We start from the raw sequence: 20968 nt of genomic DNA on the forward strand, positions 1-20968 counted from the left end.
GAACCGCCAGCCTTCTGGTTAGCAGTCAAGTGCTTTAGCCACTATGCCATCGAGTTAGACACCAGCTAATTTGGCAGTTGCAAAGTTAGGGCCCCTCACACCAGCAGCCCCTGTGAGAAGAGCCATCTCGCCACCTGGTGGTCGAGCCCTGGAACTGAGTCTTTCTCCATCTCTGGGAACATGCTGTTCCTGGCATCTCATCCCAGAATCCAGGCTGGCAGCCCCTACTCCACTGTAGCCCAGGTCTGGGGATGTAGAGACCCAAAGCCAGGGTCTACATTCACACCCCACACAAGTCACTTTGGGTCATCTGTGGTTTGGGATTATCCCTGGGGCCCACCTTGCCCCTTCATTGAATGTTTATTGACACAACAAATGATATTGGGCACCCAACAAGTGTCAGGTACTGCTCAGTGCAGGGGCTGCAGGGGGCATGGTGAGGGAAGCAGATGTGACCCTGCCCTCTAGTTGCCCAGGGTGTCCCGGGTGAGATCAACAATACTCAAGCACAGAAATGTTTACATAATCACAAACTGCCGTGGGCACCGACCATAGGCTGTACTGGAAGATTTGACCTAGTCAGGAAAACCGGGAGAACTTCCTGGAGGAGGTGATGCTTTCACTGAGTCATGAATGAGTTGCAGTTAACCAGGTGAAAAAGGAGGCAGGAATGTTTCAGACCAGGGGGGGCATGAAGGGACACATGTGCAAAAGCCCTGGGGCTCACTTGTGATCAGAGTTGCAGATCTGAGGTGACCAGTCTGGCTGTTGTATGGAAAGTGGATTGAAGGGAGGCCACAAAGAGGCTGGGAACCCAGGGAGATGTCTTGGGTATGCAAGAGAGATGGTGGCTGGATCAGGGTGGTGGCAGTGCAGGTGGACAGTGGTGGATGGATTAAAGAAATAGGAGCTAAGAATCAATAGGTCATGCTGCGAGGTTAGGTAGGGGAGAAGGGGAGGACAGGGACAAGGCTGATGCCCAAGACACCAACCTCTTAGAAAGGGACAGATGGGAGCTGAAGGTGGTTTTGGGGAGGGAAAGACAAAGAAGTCAGCGTTAAGAGTTGTGAGTTGCTTAAAAGACAGAAAAGAATTAGTACTGTAGGCTGTGTGGGCTTGTCTGTTCAGCTTCCCCTGGGGCCTTGGCCAAGGTTGGGACAGCCCTCTCATCATGCAGACAGAAAAGCAGAGCCCCGTTACTGATTCAAGAAGCACTTACCAGGTGTCCGCTCTGGGCTGGGCATTGGGGGTACAGTGGGGAAGGGGAAGGAGGCTTGTCCCAGTAACAGTCCTACTCGGGGGAGGGCTGGGACTGGAATTCAGGTCTCCCTGAGTCTTTGAGTTTCTCTCCTCTGATTCCTGGACCTAGGGAAATAGTTGCTCCTAAGGCACTCCCATGGAGTAATAACTTCAACCAAAAAACCAAATGTGTTGCCGTGGAGTTAATTCCGACTCACAACAACCCTGTGTGTTACAGAGTAGTAGCACTGTTCCAAAGGGTCGTCTTGGCTGTAATCTTTGTGGAAGCAGATTGCCAGGCCTTTCTTCCATGCTGCTGGGTGGTTTTGAACTGCCCACCTTTAGGTTAGTAGAGAACTGCAAACCATTTATGCCACCCAAGTCTCTGGACTTGAACTGTGGCCTGCTGTGTTGTTTGATAATCTTGGGACTGTGCCATTTTACTTGTCGACCTTGGGTTTGTCAGGCTCAGCAGCCAGCAGCTGCCTGAGTGAAGAGACACCTCCAGCTCCAGTGGGCCGGGAGCAAGAGGCAGAGCTGAAGCCCAAGGTCAAGGGGCCTTCACCCAGCTCCTAGAACTGGCACTTTGAACTCAGACTTCTAGCCTCCTAAACTGTAAGAGAATAAACCTATGTGTTAAAGCCATTCCACCTGTGGTGTATTTCTGTTAGAGCGGCATGAAGTAACTAAAACAGGTCCCATCATACAGAAATAGGGTTGGCTTTGTTCGTGGCTGTTGTTAGCTGTGACTCATGGTGACCCATGCACAATGGAAACAAAACTGTGGCTTGGCCCCGACCATCCCTGTGACAGGGGGTGGATCAGACCATTGTGATCCATGACGTTCCCACTGGTTGGTTTTTGGATATAGCCAGGCCTTTCTTCCTGGTCTGTCTGAGTTGGGAACCTCTGTCAAAATCTGGTTCAGCAGCATGGCAACACACAGGCCTCCACTCACAGACGGGTGGCGGCCACACATGAGGGGCATTGTCTGGGAATCAAGCCCAGGTCTCCCACATCGAAGACGAGAGTTCTAGCACTGAGCCACCACTGCACCCTTGGCTCTGTTTAGGCCGATATTTTCCCTTCTTTATTTGATCACAAAGCCCTTTTTAAAATTCTCCAGAACATATTTTGGGGAAAAAAAACAAGTCTTGGAAATAAATAGTAAAGACAACAACATTGTGAATATAATTAGTGCCACTGAATTGTATACATTAAAAAATGGTTCAATTTTTATGTTACATGTATTATATCCCAATAAAAAAAATTCCCCAGAACAGGCTTTGGTAAGTAGTGAGCTATAGGATATGCCTTCCCATATTTCAAAGCACTTCTGCCCCATGGGTTTATTTTATTTTATTATTTTTTAAAATTTTTATTGTGATATGGATGAAAGTTTACAGTGCAAATTCACTTTCCATACAGCCGTTCACACACACTTTGTCTCATGACATTGACTGAAATCTCCCCATGGGTTATTTGATCCTCTTGGTGCTGTGAGAACTGGGAAACTGAGGCTCACAGAGGACACGTGACAGAGCCAGGACCAGATCCCAGGGCCCCTGACTCCCTGGCCAGGGCTCTGTCCCCTCCTGCTCGGCAGCCCAGGGGCTGCAGGCCGAGCACTGCCTCACGCCGCACGTCCCTGCCCTAGAGCCGTCCACGGGGAAGACCTGCCTGCCCAAGGCCCTGCTGAACCTGAGCAACGGCCACAATGACACCATCCCCCTGCTCCTGGACATTGCTGAGTGCACTGGCAACACGCGAGAGTTCGTCAACTCGCCCTTCCGGGACGTCTACTACCGAGGTGGGCTGGGTCGGCCATGAGAGGGGAAGGGGCTGCAGGGGTGTTGGGGCATCATCCTGGCTTGTCTGGCCCCGAGAACTGCTGTCTGCACCTCCACTGCCAACACGTACCCAGGGACTTGTTGAAAGGAGGGAGGAAGGAACCATAACTAGCCCTTCCAACTGCAATTCTGTCTCAGAATCAAAACTGCCAAGATTCTGAGCTACAGTGGGCCTAGTGACCATGAACTTGGAATTCTGGACCTAAGATGCGATGGTTTGGTCACCCCCAGACTCCACGGCAATGAGTCTGTGAGCCAATGGCTCTCAGAGGCAAAGGTGCCGGATTCCAAGCTCCCTCCCCAGTTGTAAATTCTCAGGTGCTGTGAATCGGTGTTTGCCTTGCAGGTTCAGAGTCTATGAGTTTCATATCCAGGGTCTGAAATTGTGTGAGACCAGGAGCCATTGTTGCCTCCACCATCAGAGTGTGTGCACGTCTGAGGGTCCCTGCACGTGCAGGCTCTCCAGGTGATGTCCGGTGAGCCTAACGCTGCTCCCCCACGCAGCAGACCTAGGCCGGTATCAGTCAAAGACGGTGTCAGGAGAACCTTCTGGAGAACGGTTGAGGCTGTTTGCTGCCCTCGAGGTGGGGCTGGTTGAAGCTCTAACCTGCAGGCCCCACCCTGATGTCCACATTCTGCCCTCCTAGACCTGGGAGCTCTGGTAGCATAGTGCCTAAGGCACTTGACTGCTAACCAGAAGGCTGGCGGTTCAAACTCACCAGCCACTCCTTGGAAGGAAGGTTGGGCAATCTACTTCTGTAGTGATACCGCCTCAGAAACCCAAGGAGGGGTTGCTATTAGTTGGGGCCGACTTGACGGCACATAACAACAACAACAACAAACCCGGTAAGGTGCAAATAGTTGAGCCCTTGACTACTAACTGAAAGGTTGGTGGTTCAAACCTGAGAGGCACCTTGGGAGAAAGACTTCTGAAAGGTCACAGCCTTGAGAATGCTACGGAACAATTCTACTCTGCCCACTAGGGGGCGCCATGCGTCAGAATGGACTTGACAGCAGCTAACAACAGCAAAACCTGGTAGGGTCTTAACCCCGAGTGACTGCCCTCTGTCCCTCCACAGGTCAGACGGCCCTGCACATCGCCATCGAGCGCCGCTGCAAACACTACGTAGAGCTCCTTGTGGCCCAAGGGGCTGACGTCCATGCCCAGGCCCGAGGGCGCTTCTTCCAGCCCAAGGATGAGGGTGGCTACTTCTACTTTGGTGAGGAGGGGCCTGGCAGGGGCTGGGGGTACAAAGGGGAGAAGCTTGGAGGTGGGGAGGAAGGGGTACAGGCTGATGTTTGCAGGCCTGGCATTGGCCGTCGGCCCAGACCCCCATGGAGTCACAGGCTATGTGTCTGTCTTGCTCCTGAGTTTATGCCGTGAGGAGTGAGAGCCCTGGGTCCAAAAGCCTCATTGCCAGCCATGGGACCGACTGCCAGTGTGCCATCTCACCTCCCTGACCCTCAGCTTCCAGCGCTGTGCAGTGGCCTCATGAGAACAGGGTGGGGCTGAGGTGGGTTGGAGCTGACACGTCCTTGGCACCCAGTACCTTGCTGCGTGTGTCCTGCAGCCCGATCTCACCGGGGCCAACTGTTGCATTGCCGGGTCCAGTCCCCATCACCGCTGTGTCCTTACGGCTGGGCCACTGACATATCTGCTCACTCTTGCCCACACTCACACGTGCGGGACCCAGGGACAAAGTCAGAGCATCACACGTGTCCAGCCTCTCAACCCCTCTTTGTTGTGTTTTTTATGTTTTTTGTTTAGGTTTTATAGTTCTTTTTATTGATTTATTTTTTCTTGCTCTGAGGCTCTGTCATCTACAGCATGGCTTCTGAGAGGCTAGTCTGCCTCAGTCAGCAGAAGGGCAAAGGATACGGGACTCTAACCCAAGTACAATTAGGGACGAGAGCAGGTGGGAGAGGACGCTGGCGGTTAGAGGACCAGTGTGGCAGGAGATCGGGAAGCGTTCGCTCGCAATCTGGCAATACTGGTCAAGGAGTCTTTTTTTTTAACCCTAGGTGAATTTTATTTTTTATTTTTTTATGATTTGGGTGCAAGTTTACAGAGCAAATTCGCTTTCCATACAGCAGCCCACATACACTTTGTCTCATGACTGTGACTGCAATTTCCCACAAAGCGACAGCTCTCTTCCCACTTCCTCCCCATAGTTACCTCTTCCTGTGTCCTTCCCTCCATGCATGCCTGCCCCCTGAGCTGTCTCCCTGTGCATACACAGCCTTTCCATTCTCCCATGATTGATCCCTCCAAGGAGTGTATCCACCTAAAGTAAATGTGCAGCTCCTATGCCTGTCTCTTGTTTGGCTGGAAGCCACAGGAGTGGGTTCAATTCCAGACCTGAAGGGGAGCTAGGGGCCATAGTCTCTGGGGTTCCATCAGGCTCTATCAGACCAGCAAACCTGGTCCCCCCCCCTTTTTTTTAAATGATTTTGAGTCCCACATTGTTCTCCTCGCTCTGTCCAGGATCTCCTACACTGATCCCCTCGGTGAATTTTTTAATAATTTATTTTATTAATTTTGTTGTTGTTGAGAATATACACTCAGAATATACATCCATTCAGTGGTTTCTAATGTGCAGTTCAGTGACACTCATTATGTTCTCTGAGTTGTGCAGCCGTCCTCACCTACTCCGTGGCTAGTGTTTTGGAAAGGAGCTCAGGTGGTGTAGTGCTTAAGGCATTTGGCTGCTAATCAGAGTGTTGGTGGTTCAAACCCACTAGCCGCTCTGCAGAAGAAAGATGAGGCAGTGTGTTTCTATAAAAAATTATAGAAAAATTATAATTTGAGTTGGAATGGACTCAATGGCAGTGAGTTTGGTTTTTGGTTTGAGGGTTTCAGAAGGAGATTGCCAGGCCTTTCTGCCAAGGCACCCCTGGGTGAACTCGAACTGCCAAGCTTTAGGTTAGCAGCCAAGTGAAGTAACTGTGTGCACCACTCAGGGACTCCTCCAGCCCCTTGCAGCCCCCAGGTCTCATGGCCATGCCTCCAGTAGCCGCCCCAGTGTCACCCACGGAAGTGACCCACTCACAGTGACTTGGGGCCACATCTGTCCTGCGCTCGGAGTCTCATGGGGTTCCCTGAGGGTCCACAGGCAGAGCCCCACCTTGGGGGGTGCCCCTACACTGACCACCCTCCATCTACCTGGCCCGCAGGTGAGCTGCCCCTGTCGCTGGCCGCCTGCACCAATCAGCCCCACATCGTCAATTACCTGACGGAGAACCCGCACAAGAAGGCAGACATGCGGCGGCAGGACTCGCGCGGCAACACAGTGCTGCATGCACTGGTGGCCATCGCCGACAACACACGCGAGAACACCAAGTTCGTCACCAAGATGTACGACTTGCTGCTGCTCAAGTGTGCCCGCCTTTTCCCCGATAGCAACCTGGAGGCCGTGCTTAACAATGACGGCCTCTCGCCCCTCATGATGGCCGCCAAGACAGGCAAGATCGGGGTGAGTGTGGGGCCGGGGGTGGGCCGAGCTGACCCATCTATTCCTATGCCTTTACACACACACACACACACACACACACAAGAGGGCAGCTGCTGTCATTCATTATTATAAATAAACGTACCCACATCCCATTGTGCTAATCCCGGTGTGCAGACATCCTAGCTCAGGAACCTGCTGTGGCTCCCTCTTGTCTAGCCAAGCTATTCGATTCAATCCCAGAGACTCTTCCCTTGTTTCATCCTATTGGATGCTCACCTCCCCCTCAACCAGCCAGGACAAGCCACTGACATAAAACCAAGTCTCAGGGATCCAGCCCTCCAGGACTCCCACATACCCCATCAACGGGTCATGGCTCAGCCCTTGACCTGGTGAATGGCCTTGTGCTGGTTTCTTCCCCTCTCTGGGCCTCACGGTGTAGGGCCTAGAGCAGTAGAGCAGGGTCTCTCAGCCTCAGCACAACTGTCACATTGGGTGGGCCAGTCCTTTGTGGTGGGGCTGTCCTGAGCACTGTGGGAGTTCAGCAGCTTCCCTGGCCTTGACCCTCTCGACGCCAGTAGCACCCCCTCCTCCAGTTTTGACAACCAGACATCTCCAGACATTGCCTAGTGTCCCCTGGGGGTAAGCTCACCCTCGGGTCCAAGGCCTGGCTTGCTGCTTCCCAGCGTGTGGCCTCAGGCATCTCCCTTCCCTCCTTGTGCCTCAGTTTCCTCATCTGTAAAATGGGGACAATAAGAGTGCCCTGTGACACAGTGATGTTGTGATGACTAATGAGGGCTGCATGGAAAGCTCGTTGTTCTGGTCACGTGGTGCCGCTCTGACAAGAATCTACCACAGATGGGAATGGCTTGAACAAACAGGAGTTTATTCTCTTACAATTTTTGGAGGCTAGAAGTCTGAGTTCAAAGTGCCAGACTCTAGGGGCTGTGTGAAAGCCCCTCAACCTTGGGCTTCAGCTCTGCCTCTTGCTCCTGGCCCACTGAAGCTGGAGGTAGGTACTGGCTGCTGAGGCTGACAAGCCCAAGATTGACATAAAATGGCACAGTCCCGATGTTAGCAAACCACACGGCAGGCCATTAATTCAAGTCCATTGAAAGTCCCAAGGTTGGCAGAACATAGCAGGCTGCTGAGCAACGACACGGCTACATGCAGGGTTCAAGTGTGCCATAAGTTAGAGACCATTCCCCAAGACTTCTGCTTATGTACAGGAAGCAGACCACATCCCTAAGGCAGCTACTCAGCTGCTCACAGTAGATTCCACCTTGGAGTTGATTACCAGTCTCATCATGGGGAATACTACCTCCAGCTGCCCAGCCACTCAACCAGGCCTACCCAAGTTGACACACAAACTGAACTACCACACTCATCATAAAGAGCCCAGGATGGACTCAAATGACCACAGTTAACAGGACTCTCCTACAGGGCAGAAATGACTGACGTCACAATGACACCATCCCTGAGGCAGTGCACAGCACCTGGGTTTAAATTCTGGCTTTGCCCCACTCACTGCCTGACCTCAGGCCACTCACAGCACCTCCCTGTACCCTGGTTCTCCTGTATGTAAGCCAAAAACAAAATAAAAAATCCCAACTCACTGCCATCGAGTTGATTCCAACTCATACCACCCCCATTGGGTTTCCAAGGCTGTCAATCTTTGCAGAAGCAGACTGCCTTATCTTTCTTCTGTGGAGTGGCTGGTGGGTTTGAACCGCCAACCTTTTGGTTAGCAGCCAAATGCCTTAACCACTGCACCACTGAAGAGTGGCATAGTCATGGGAAGGTCTAAGTAAGATAACTATGATTAACATATCACTAAGATCGATCAAGGAGCTCTGGTGGCACTCAGTGGTTTGAACCCACGCAGCAGCTCCATGGGATACATACCTGTTGATCTGCTCCTATCAAGATGACAACCGAGAACACCCAGTGGGGCAATGGTAGTCTGTCACGTGGGTCCCTGAGTTGGAATCACCTTACTGACAGCTAACAACAACAAGATTGATTCATTGCTATTTTAATTACATGAAGAAGATACTGATTAAGAGCATTAAGACTTACTTGCATTCAAAGTCTAGCTTCACCTGAGAGGTGTGTGGCTTCAGGTCATGCCTTCCATCTCTCTGAGCCTCCATGCTCATCAGCCGAGGTGGTGGGAGTAAGAATCCGACAAGGCAACATGAGGAAAGAGCCTGGTACACAGCTGGTGCTCAGTAAACGTTTCTCCCTCCTTTCTGTTTTGTTCTCCTGGGAGATGCCATTAGGTAGGAGGTCCACACCCCAGGGTCCCACCAGAGTGGGAGCCTGAGCAGTGGTGTCCCTTCCCTAGGGCCCCTGACTCTTCCCTTTCTTGGACAGATCTTTCAGCACATCATTAGACGGGAGGTGACGGATGAGGACACGCGGCACCTGTCCCGCAAGTTCAAGGACTGGGCCTACGGCCCGGTGTATTCCTCGCTCTACGACCTCTCCTCCCTGGACACATGTGGGGAAGAGGCCTCTGTACTGGAAATCCTGGTGTACAACAGCAAGATCGAGGTGCACACCAGGGCAGGGTGGACCCTGAGGAGGGAGGCATGCGACTGGGAAAATGAGCCCTGGGGCCGAGGGGGCAGGCCCTGTGTGGCCCAAGGTGGAGGGCCCATGGGCTGAGTGCAGGAGAAAGTGCCAACCAAGTGCCTGGAACAGCATGTGGTGGTGAGGGGAATGGACAAGGCTTATTGGAGGATGCTGAGTGGGGCTTTGACAGAGACACAAACAGGTACCTGTATCCCGATGTTCACAGCATTTTCACAATAGCCAAAAGGTGGAAACAGCCTAAATGTCCCTCAGCAGATGAATGGATGGGTAACATGTGGTCTATACATTCAACAGCATATTATTTAGTCATTAAGAGAAATGACGTCCTGATGTGACACGGATGAACCTTGAAATACGCTGAGTGAAATAAGTCAATCACAGAAGGACAACTGCTGTATGATCTCAATTCTGTGAAATAACAAGAAAAGGCAAAGTTTATCAGTGGTTCCCAGGGGTTGGATGGGAGGGAAGCAGTGAGGTTCTGTTTCTGTTGATGGGAAAGTTGGCAACAGTTATGGGTGATGGTTGCACAACATGATTAAGGCCATTGGTGGCACTAAGCTGTATCCCTGACAAATGCTGAAACAACAAATCCTGTGTGATATATATTTTTACAATTAATAAAATTAAAAGAGCAGGACTGGGTTCAGAGCCTGGCTCTGTAACTTACATGCTGTGTGGCTTAGGACAGGTGCCTCAACCTTTCTGGGCCTCAGTCTCCTCCTTCGTAACACAGGGATAAGGATAGTGCACAGGGTTGTTGGAAGGAGAAAATGAGTTGATTTCAGATCAGCCTGGCATAGGGTAGACACTGTTGGTGGGCTTATCATCAGTAGTTGTTACGTGAAGTTGGAGAAGCTTTTGTTTCCACTTAGCAGTATTTTGTGAACGTGGTTCCACGTCATTAGATATTCATCAGCAGTATCATTGCTGCTTGTAAATGCACCAGATTCAATGAATTATTCCTCTGTTGTTGGTCATTCAGGCTTCCTTCTGTCAGGAGTAACACAAAAGTAACAACTTTGTGGCTACATTGCCACACAAATCAACATCTATGAAGAAACTCAAGTCCTTCCAGGGAGGATGGTACACAGATGAGGTAGAAGGAGCTGAACACTGGGGGCAGCCAGCCTCCCTTCTAGTCCTGTTCTGCTGCTTCCTGGCTCTGTGAGCTCTGACAGACAGGTATCTCCTGTCTCTGGGCCTCACTTTCCTCCTCTTTGAAATTAACAACCAACTTGATTTAGATCAGAGGTGGCAGGATGTTTAGCAAACTACCAATTGGTGCAAACTGATTGATTGGTAGTGACTGCCAGGAGAAGTGTACAGAAAACTTGTGCAGGGCTCAATTATTGATGTCTGTCCTGGGTTCAGAATTGGAGAATTATAGTAGGTGGGTCAAGTATTGATCATCCTTGGGCTAAATTAAGGAGCCCTGATGGTGCAGTGGTTAAAGTGCTCAGCTGCCAACCAGAAGGTTGCAGTTGGAACTTGCCAGCTGCTCTGTGGGAGAAAGGTGAGAGAGTCTGCTTCTGTAAAGATTTATAGCCCTGGAATCCCTATGAGGCTGTTTTACTGTGTCCTGCAGGGTTGCTATGAATTGGAATTGACTCAACAGCAAATTTTTTTTTTTTTTTTCGGTTTATGTCGTTTGGCTTTAAGATGACTTCAGAGAATATTTTTGGTTTAAGGTTTAAAGATAATCTCAGGGCAATAGTTTCAGGGGTTCATCCAGCCTCAGTGGCTCCAAAAGGTCTGAATTCCATGAGAATTTGGAATTCTGTTGTGCATCCCCCCACCCTTTTGATTGGGGTTATCTGTAGAATCTTTGATCAAAATGTTCAGTAATGGGAGCAGGGCACCATCTAGTTCTTGTGGTCTTCTGACAAAGGGACAGTTGGTCATACCCACTCCTGCTTCTTGAATCAGAGTTTCTGAGGGTGGTGCCAGGGTTGGTATTTTCAGCAAGCACATCGGGGATTTTGCTGCCAGCAGCTGAGTACCATCTGCAGATTGACCTTGAGGATTCGTAATAATGGATGTTCTCTAGGAGCCATCCAGTTCTGGGGCTCTGTGATCCTAGAAAAGGAATAGAATAGAAAAGTAAGTCAAGGCCAAATCGGGCAGTGCCTCGAACATTTAGCCCTGGAATTTGGACTTCATTCAGAATCCCATCTACTTCCCTGTGAACCCTTGAGTGTAGCTGGAGAATGGGTCAGGAGGGGAATGAGCTCTTGGAAGGTGTCCTGGAGTCCCCCCGCCTCCCTGCCTCCTGCAGAACCGCCACGAGATGCTGGCCGTGGAACCCATCAACGAGCTGCTGCGGGACAAGTGGCGTAAGTTCGGAGCTGTTTCCTTTTACATCAGCGTGGTGTCCTACCTGTGCGCCATGGTCATCTTCACCCTCACTGCCTACTACCAGCCGCTGGAGGGCACTGTGAGTGCTGTGAGCCAGGCACGAGCTGGCATGGGCACTGGGCTGGGCCCCGCAGGACTGGGCGTAGCCTGACCCCTCCCAGGTCCCCTGTGTGAAGGACTGGAAAGACTTAGGGACAGGGTGGGGAGTGCTCCCAATGCCCAGGGGTGGCTCTGAGGTGGGAGGAGACCCCACAGCCAGTCCAGGGGTAAGAGGGTGAGGGAGGAGGCTCCCTGCTGGAGCTCGGGGTGTTGGGGCCAGATGTCGGAGGGGCTGGGTGAGGACTGTGTGGCCTCTGCTCCCCAGCCGCCGTATCCTTACCGCACGACAGTGGACTACATGAGGCTGGCTGGGGAGATCATCACGCTCTTCACTGGGGTCCTATTCTTTTTCACCAATGTGAGTGTTTACCTCCCACACACCACCCACCCTACACGAACTCCTCCTCCTCCTTTATCTCACTGTCCTTCCAGGGCCCTATATGGCACAAACGGTTTGCATTTGACTATTAACTTAAAAGTTGGTGCTTTGAACTCACCCAGTGGCTCCACAGAAGAAAGGCCTGGCAATCTGCTTCCATGAAGATTGCAGCCAAGAAAACCATGTGGAGCCCAGTTCTGTTCTGTAACACGTGGGTCATCATGAGTCTGAATCAACTCTGTGGCAACAGGATTGAGTCTTGGTCTCTTCTTCCTGGAGTCCCTCAAAAACCAAACCAAACTCACTGCCATCGAGTTGATTCTGACCATAGCGACCTCCACTGGGTTTCCAATGCTGTAAATCTTTATGGAAACAGACTGCCTCATCTTTCTACCACAGAGTGGCTGATGGGTTCAAACCATCAACCTTTTGGCTAGCAGCCACATGTCTTAACCACTACACCACCAGAGCTCCTGGAGCCCTGGTTGGTGCATATGGTCAGCACACTCTACTGCTAACCAAAGGTTGGCAATTCAAGTCCTCCCAGATGTGCCTGGGAAGAAAGGCCTGGTGATCTGTTCTGAAAAAGTCAGCCTTTGGAACCCCCGTAGAGTGTAGTTCTGCTCTGACGCATGTGGGGTGGCCAGGCCTTGGGGTCGACTCAACGGCAGCGGGTTCTACCCTTCCTCCTCCTTTCTCTCCCCCCACCCCCTTTCATCTTGCCTCATTCTCTTTCACTCTCCTCTAACTCTGGAGTTTCCTTCTTTCTCCTTTTCCGACAGGCCTCTGTACCACGCCGTACACTCTCCTCTTGTAGCCCTTCCCCATTGCCCACCCTCACCTACTACTCCCCCCTTGCATGAGTTTCCTCCCTTTCCCAGATCAAAGACTTGTTCATGAAGAAATGCCCTGGCGTGAACTCCCTCTTCATCGATGGCTCCTTCCAGCTGCTGTAGTGAGTAGAGGTCCCTGGGCCAGCAGCCCCTGGGTGAGGAAGGTGGGATTGGGATGGTGAGTCATCTAGATTAGAGCAGGAGGTGACTCTGATAGGAGTGAGTACACCCAACACAGGTGACTGTAACCCAAAGTTGTTGTTGTTGTTGTTGTTATGTGCCGTCGAGTCGGCCCCAACTCATAGCGACCCCTCCTTGGGTTTCCGAGGCAGTATCACTACGGAAGTAGGATTGCCCAACCTTCCTTCCGAGGAGTGGCTGGTGGGTTTGAACCGCCAGCCCTCTGGATAGCAGTCAAGTGCTTTTAGCCACTATGCTACCAGAGCTCCTACAACACAAAGTTAGGACAAGACAAAGGCTAGATAAAATTCTCCTATGGTTAAAGCAAGATTCTGGCTGTTAGAGGGTTACCATATGCACCATCAATAGAAATAGGTTTACTCTCTTATGCTGGTGATCAATTGCTAATGTCTGTCTGCAGTGTCATATAGAGAAGAATCTTGAGGCTCTGTCTGCATTTAAAGGGGAAAAGAACTGATTGATTAGTGATGTCTGCCTAGAGTATAGGATGAGGGAGTTGCTGCGTGTACAACATATCTTTTCAATTTCCCTCAGAATGAAATTCAATTAACCACAAAATCCCCACTGAATCTCTCTAGCAATTCTGACGGGCATCACTTTGGGATCTTTTGGGCATTGGGACCATTACATACATTATTCATTGCCAGTTAATTGAACATCTTGGTTAACAGAATTCTAGAGAACCCAGCTAATCCACTTTGAATTTCTTCTGGGGTTGTAGAAGGGTATCCTGATACCCAAGAGGGTTTGGGGGCATGTCCCCTCCTCCAGGCCCTCATGGTGCCCTCTCCCTCTGGCCCCCTCGTGGCCTTTGCTGCCCCATAGCTTCATCTACTCGGTGCTGGTGATTGTCTCAGCGGCCCTCTACCTGGCAGGGATTGAGGCCTACTTGGCCGTCATGGTCTTTGCTCTGGTCCTGGGCTGGATGAACGCCCTCTACTTCACCCGTGGGTTGAAGCTGACGGGAACCTACAGCATCATGATCCAGAAGGTACAGATGGGGGACCCTCTGGACCTGTGTGCCCCTCCCTGCAGGGAACCATGCACACCACATGTACATCTTATTTGTGTGGATGGTGCCCCTGTACCTGAGGGTCAGAGGCCCTGTGGGGGCAGCAGGCAGGTCTGGGCATTGGGGTGGGCAAGGGTAGAGGTGGAGAGAAAGTGTGGGGTGGAGGAATGGGGAGTATGAGAAACCATGTCTCATCTTGGACTCTGACCCCACTGGGCCCTGTAGATCCTCTTCAAAGACCTTTTCCGCTTCCTGCTCGTCTACTTCCTCTTCATGATCGGCTACGCCTCAGGTGAGCTCTGGGTGCCCAGGTGGGACTAGCGGGGGTGGTGCAAGGCCTGGAGCAGACACCCTAACGGAGCTGGTGCTGTGTGCCTGGCCCTGGGCTTAGTGCTCACCACCCTACCTCACTGGATTTCCAACAAGCCTGGGAGGTAAGTACCTTTATTACCCTCTTTTTCAGATACAAAAACTGAGGCTTAGGTTAAATAACTTGCCTAAGTTCAAAAGCTAGTAACTGATAAAGCTGGTGTATCAGCTCTGGTAGCATAGTGGCTAAGGCACTTGACTGCTAACCAGAAGGCTGGTGGTTCAAACCCACCAGCCACTCCTTGGAAGGAAGGTTGGGCAATCTACTTCCGTAGTGATACTGCCTCAGAAACCCAAGGAGGAGTCACTATGAGTCGGGTCCGACTCGACGGCACATAACAACAACAGCAACCATAGCACAAGTTCCAACTCATAGCGACCCTCATTGGGTTTCCAAGGTGGTAGATCTTTATGGAAGTAGATTGCCCCATCTTCCTTCTGCGGAGTGGCTGGTGGGTTTGAACCACCAACCTTCTGGTTAGCAGTCAAATGCCTTAGGCGCTGCACCAACCAGGACTCCTTATTAGCTATTTAAGCCAGCTCAAACTTAGTGGCTTAAAACAACCACCATTCATTATTGATTACAAGTCTACAAGTCACCTGGTTAGCTCTGTTGACTGAGGCCAGGTTTGCCTGATCTCAGCTTGGCACCTGTGTTTGTGCTTAGCTAGTGGGTTAGCCGTGGGCTGACTGCTCTAGCTAGGGTGGCCTCATTTGGGGTGACTTTGCTCTCTTGCACGTGGTCCTCATCCTCCAGCTGGCTGACTTGAGCTTTTCCACCTGGTGTTCTCAGGGTTCCAAGAATATGAGCCTAGGTGAGCAAAGCCCATGGCCTGGCACAGTCATTTCTGCCTCATTCTGTTGGCCAAAGCAAGTCACAAGGCCAGCCCTGACTCAGGGTGGGGAACTAGACACAATGCAGTAGTAAAGCCACATTAGACACAGAGAAGGCTGAAAGATTGGGACTTTTTTTTTTTTTTTTTAATTTTTATTGTGATTTGGGTGAAAGTTTACAGAGCAAATTCACTTTCCATATAGCAGCTCCCATACACTTTGTCTCATGACATTGATTGCAGTTTCTCACAATGCAACAGCTCCCCTCCCACTTCTTCCCCATAGTTACCTCTTCCCTGTGTCCTTCCCTCCATGCACTCCTGCCCCCTGAGCTGTCTCCCTGTACATACACAGTCCTTCTATTCTCCCATGATTGATCTCTCCAAGGAGTGTATCTACCTAATGTAAATGTTCAGCTCATGTGCCTGTCTTTTGTTTGGCTGGAAGCCACAAGAGTGGGTCCATTTCCAGACCTGAAAGTCATAGTCCCAGGGGTCCCACCAGGCTCCATCAGACCAGCAAATCTGGACCCCCCCCCCCCCCGCTTTTTAAATGATTTTTAGTTTCGTTCCACATTGTTCTCTCTCTCTATTTAGGATCTCCTACATAGATCCCTGTCTAAGTGGCTGACAGTGGTAGCTGGCACCATCTAGTTTTTCTGGACTCATACTCATATGGGCTGAAGATCGCCTCTGTACCAGTCACTTGGACTAATTGTTTCCATGCCTCTTTGGCTTTCTTCATTCTTATTTGCTCTGACAAGGAGAGACCTGCCATTGCCTCTAGATGGCTGCTTGCAAACTTTTAAGATCCCAGTTACTACTCGCCAAAGTAGGATGTGGGAAAGATTGGGACCATTTTTGTAAACTGATCCACCAGCTCAGGTCTCTTTTTTCCTAAATTTCATTTATTTTGTTGTTGTTGTTGAGTTTATACACAGCCAAGCATACACCTACCAGTTCAACATTTCTGTGTGCAGTTCAGTGACTTTGATGATGTTCTTCAAGTTGTGTGAGCATTCTCACCCTCTTTTTCTGAGTTGCTCCTCCTTTGTTAACATAAATTCACTGCACCCTAAGGTTCCCATCTAATCTTTCAAGTTGCTGTTGTCAGTTCAATCCCATATAAACCAAAACCCAACCCACCCCACTGCCATTGAGTCGATTCCAACTTGTAGAGTGATCCTATAAGACAGAGTAGAACTGCCCCATAGAGTTTCCAAGGCTGTAAATCTTTACAGAAGCAGACTGTGATATCTTTTTCCTATGGAGTGGCTGGTGGGTTTGCACCACTGACTTTTTAGTTAGCAGTTGAGTGCTTAAGCCACTGTGCCACCAGGGCTCTCTCTCTAGTTCTTGAAAGCACATAATGCTAAAGTTGTTGTTGTTATGTGCCGTTAAGTTGGACCCGACCCACAGTGACCCCTCCTTGGGTTTCTGAAGCGGTATCACTACAGAAGTAGATTGCCCAACCTTCCTTCCGAGGAGTGGCTGGTGGGTTTGAACCTCCAGCCTTCTGGTTAGCAGTCAAGTGCCTTACGTACTATGCTACCAGAGGTTCTATAATGCTAAAGGCAGACCTTTTTTACTAGTTAAGCTAAACTGTTGTTCTGTGTAAGATGACTTCAGGGGATATTTTTGGTTTAAGGTTTAAAAATTATCTCAGGATAATAGTTTTAGGGATTCATCCACCTTTCATGGCTCCATAAGAGAATGTTTTTAAATTGTGGTTTGGGTGAAAGTTTACAAAGCAAATTCATTTTCCAATCAATAATCCTTCCTCATATGTTTGGTAGAATTCTCCAGTGACGCCATCTCTCTGGTCTGGGAGATTTTTGTTGGGAGGTTTTGGATCACTGATTTGTTCCCTTCACTTGTTATGGGTCTGTTGAAACTTTCTATTTCCTCTTGAGTCAGTTTGGGTAGGTTGTGTGCTTCTAAGAATTTGCCCATTTCATCTACGTTATCCAGTTCATTGCTATACATTTGTTCATAATATGTTGTCATAATTCTATTTATTTCTATAGGGTCAGTTGCTTTATCCCTTCTTACATTTTTCATTTTGGTTATTTGCATTTTTTCTCTTCTTTGTCAGTCTAGCTAAGTAATTTCAAAGCACTAACTTCTGGTTTTATTGATTCTCTATTGTTTTTCTGTTTTCAATTTTATTTATTTTTGCTCTGATCTTTGTTATTTCTTTTCTTCTGGTAGGTTTAGGCTTAGTTTATTCTTCTCTTTCCAGTTTCTGGAGTTATCAAGTTAGGCTGATTTGAGATGATTCTTCCTTTTTTTTTTTTTAATGTAGGCATTTATTGCTGTACATTTCCCTGTGAGTACTGCCTTTGCTGCATTCCCTAAGTTTTGGTATGTTGTGGTTTCATTTTCCTTCTTTGACCCTTCGGTAGTTTAATAGTATGTTGTTTGATTTCCATATGTTTTTGTATTTTCCAGGGTTTTTTTTCCCCCGTTATTAATGTCTGGCTTCACTCCGTTGTGGTCAGAGAAAATACTTGGTATGATTTCAATCTTTTTAGATTTATCAGGACTTGCTTTGTGGCCTAAAATGTGGTCAGTCCTAGAGAATGGTCCATGTACATGGGAGTAGAATGTATATTGGGCTGTTTTGGGTGGTGTGTTCTATGTGTGTCTGTCTAGTCTAGTTGTTCTACAGTGTCATTCAGGGTCTCTGTTTCCTTGTTGATCTTTCTAGATGTTCTGTCCAATATTGAAAGTGAAGTACTGAAGTCTCCAATATTATTGTAGTACTATTCCTCCCTTCCAGTCTATCAGTGTTTGCTTTATGTATTTACATGCTCCAGTGTTAGATGAAGGAGCTCTGGTGGTGTAGTGGTTAAGACATTTGTCTGCTAACCAAAAGGTCAGTGGTTCAAACCCACCAGCCACCCTGCAGAAGGAAGATGAGGCACTCTGCTTCCATAAAGATTTACAGTCTTGGAAATCCTGTGAGGGTCACTATGAGTCAGAACTGACTCGATGGCAGTGAGTTTAGTTTGGTTTGGTCAATGTTGGGTGCATATATGTTTATGATTATTAGATCTTCTTGATAAATTGACCCTTTTATCACTGTATAATATCCATCTTTATCTCTTCTAACAGATGTTGCCTTAAAGTCTGTCTGATAATATTGCCACTGCAGCTCTCTTTTGGTTATTATTTACATTGAATATTTTTCTTTTCCTATTTTTTTTACTTTCACCTTATTTGTGTCCTTGGGTTTATGGTGTGTTTTTTGTAAACAACATATGGTTGGATCATGTTTTTCTATCCATTCTGCCATTCTCTGCCTTTTGATTGGAGCATTTCATCCACTTGGATTCCCTGTAATTGCTGATAAGATGTGACTGACTTCTGCCGTTTTTCAATTTGTTTTTTCATGTGTGTCTCAAGCCCCCTTTGTCTTTGTCCTTTTGTATTCTTGCTTTTGTGTTTTGTTGGTTGATTATAGTGAGACTTTTTGGTTCTCATTGCTTTTGTTTAGTTTTTAAATATATTTTCTTAGTGGTTACCATGGATGTTACATTTAGGACCTTGTATTTGTAACATTCTAGGGTATGTTGAAAACAACATAATTTCAGTAACATACAAGAAATTCTGTACCTGTACTATTCCTCTCCTCGTACTTTTGTTGTTGTTATCACCAATTACATGTTTATATTTCATGTGCCCTGTAACCTAATTTTATCCTTGTTTTTTATATATCTGTTATTGATAAGCATGAAAGAAACATTTAGAATTACCAAGCATGAATACCTTCTTACTAGCCCTTATACTTGTCTATGCATCTCCCTTTATTAGGGATCTTTGTTTTTATGTATAGCCTTGGCTTACTTTCCAATGTCTTTTCCCCTCCATCTACAGAACTCCCATTGGTATTTTTTGTATGGCCAGTCTGGTAGATATGAACTCTCTCTGCTTCTGTTTGGGAATATTTTAATTTCACTCTCATTCTTGAAGGATAGTTTTGCTAGGTATAGTATTCTCTGTTTGTCTTTTTTCTTTTTTCATTTCAGCACTTTAAATATATCATTCCATTGCCTTCTGGTCTCCAATGCTTCTGAAGAGAAATCTGCACTTTATCTTATTGGGGATCATTTGTATGTGACCTTTTGTTTCGCTCTCACTGCTTTCAGGATTCTGTCTTTCTCTTCAGTTTTTGAGAGCTTAACTGTGATGTGTCTTGGTGTAGATCTCTTTGGTTTTATCCTGCTTGAGGCTCTTGCATTTTTTTTGGGGGGGGTTTACCCCTGGTTGAGAACCACTGGACCAGATCCTGTACACTTCTTCCCTGTCAGGAAGAGTTTTGGGAAAGAGCATGGGCATTGGAATCAGGAGCATCTGGGTTCACGTCTTGGCTTGTCCGACTAGCTGGGTAACCTTGAGCTAGCGCTCTCACCTCTCCAAGCCTCAGCTTTCCCCACCATAAAATGGTAATGATGCTTTCCAGCTCTTCACCATTTAATGTGTGCCCCCCTCACCCTCCACACAGCCCTGGTATCCCTCCTGAACCCTTGTGCCAACATGAAGGTGTGCCACGAGGACCAGACCAACTGCTCGGTGCCCACATACCCTTCATGCCGTGACAGCGAGACCTTCAGCACCTTCCTCCTGGACCTCTTCAAGCTGACCATCGGTATGGGTGACCTGGAGATGCTGAGCAGCACCAAGTACCCTGTGGTCTTTATCATCCTACTTGTCACCTATATCATCCTCACCTTCGTGCTTCTTCTGAACATGCTTATCGCCCTCATGGGGGAGACAGTGGGCCAGGTCTCCAAGGAGAGCAAGCACATCTGGAAGCTGCAGGTGAGGCCCCCAACCCACCCCATCAGCCCCTCTTCTCCTCGTAAGATGGGAGAGCTGGAGCAGTCTGACCTACCTCACCACTGTCTATTCAGCTTCCATTTCCCTGTCTGTGAAATGGGTACCAGAGCACACTGCTTCCTTCCCAGAGCCACCTGGTGAATGTTGAGGTGGATGCCTGCCTGCCACCAGCTGTGGGTTCAGATATACCTTGCAGCCACACTCATAGGACATACTGTCTTCTCACAACACCAGGTCTTGGGAGCTCTGTGGGGTAGGAAGTGCAGCTGGGTAGAGAGCATAGACCTTTCATCAGGGACCCCTGCTGAGCCCACCATGGCACAGGGGATGAGGCCAGTGTGGGTGTGGGCCACCCCAGCTCAGGGAAGCTCAACATCCCCACACAGCATCAACAATGGGTACCATGAGTTGATTCTGACTCATGGTGATGCCATGTGTGCAGAGTAGAACTGTTTCATAGGATTTTTAAGGTGGTTACCTTTAGGTAGTGGATTGCCAGGCTTTTCTTCCAAGGTGCCACTGGGTGGTTTTGAACTGCCAACCTTTTGGTTAGTGGTGAAACACTTAACTGTTTGCATGACCCAGGGACTCCAGCATCTTCATCAGGGAGTCTTTTACCAGCTTAGGCATTGACTTCAGTTTCCACCACCCCAGGGAGCATGATAGTCACAAGAGAAGCCATGTGGACATGGGACACGTTAGCATAGGGAGCTGCTGCCTTTCCTTCCCTAAAGGTCTCTATGCAGCAATGGAAACTGGAGGGCCTCAGTGTCCATGTGCCAACTCACAGCGTCCCTGATCCATGCAGTCCACAAACCAGGGTTTCACAAAAGAGCCCAGGGACACAGTGCCTACACTCATCCTGACTTGATGCATTTCAAGGAAATGGTACAATGAGAAAAAAAA

At 48.9% G+C, this 20968-nt stretch overlaps 1 protein-coding gene across 1 annotated transcript in view; it reads left to right on the plus strand.

The window, feature by feature from the left end:
- The window catches only part of TRPV4 (transient receptor potential cation channel subfamily V member 4), a 34519-nt gene that overhangs the window by 7877 nt on the left and 5674 nt on the right, over positions 1-20968 (plus strand). The window contains exons 4-13 of the mRNA XM_042782837.1: positions 2897-3049; positions 4169-4309; positions 6264-6562; positions 8915-9094; positions 11415-11573; positions 11859-11951; positions 12854-12927; positions 13832-13997; positions 14244-14310; positions 19728-20084. Coding sequence (XP_042638771.1) covers positions 2897-3049; positions 4169-4309; positions 6264-6562; positions 8915-9094; positions 11415-11573; positions 11859-11951; positions 12854-12927; positions 13832-13997; positions 14244-14310; positions 19728-20084 — 1689 coding nt within the window. The remainder of the gene's footprint in view (positions 1-2896; positions 3050-4168; positions 4310-6263; positions 6563-8914; positions 9095-11414; positions 11574-11858; positions 11952-12853; positions 12928-13831; positions 13998-14243; positions 14311-19727; positions 20085-20968) is intronic.

This window comes from Orycteropus afer, unplaced genomic scaffold (assembly GCF_000298275.1).
Source record: "Orycteropus afer afer isolate SDZICR_OR568_19922 unplaced genomic scaffold, OryAfe1.0 scaffold00487, whole genome shotgun sequence".
Classification (NCBI taxonomy): Eukaryota; Metazoa; Chordata; class Mammalia; order Tubulidentata; family Orycteropodidae; genus Orycteropus; species Orycteropus afer.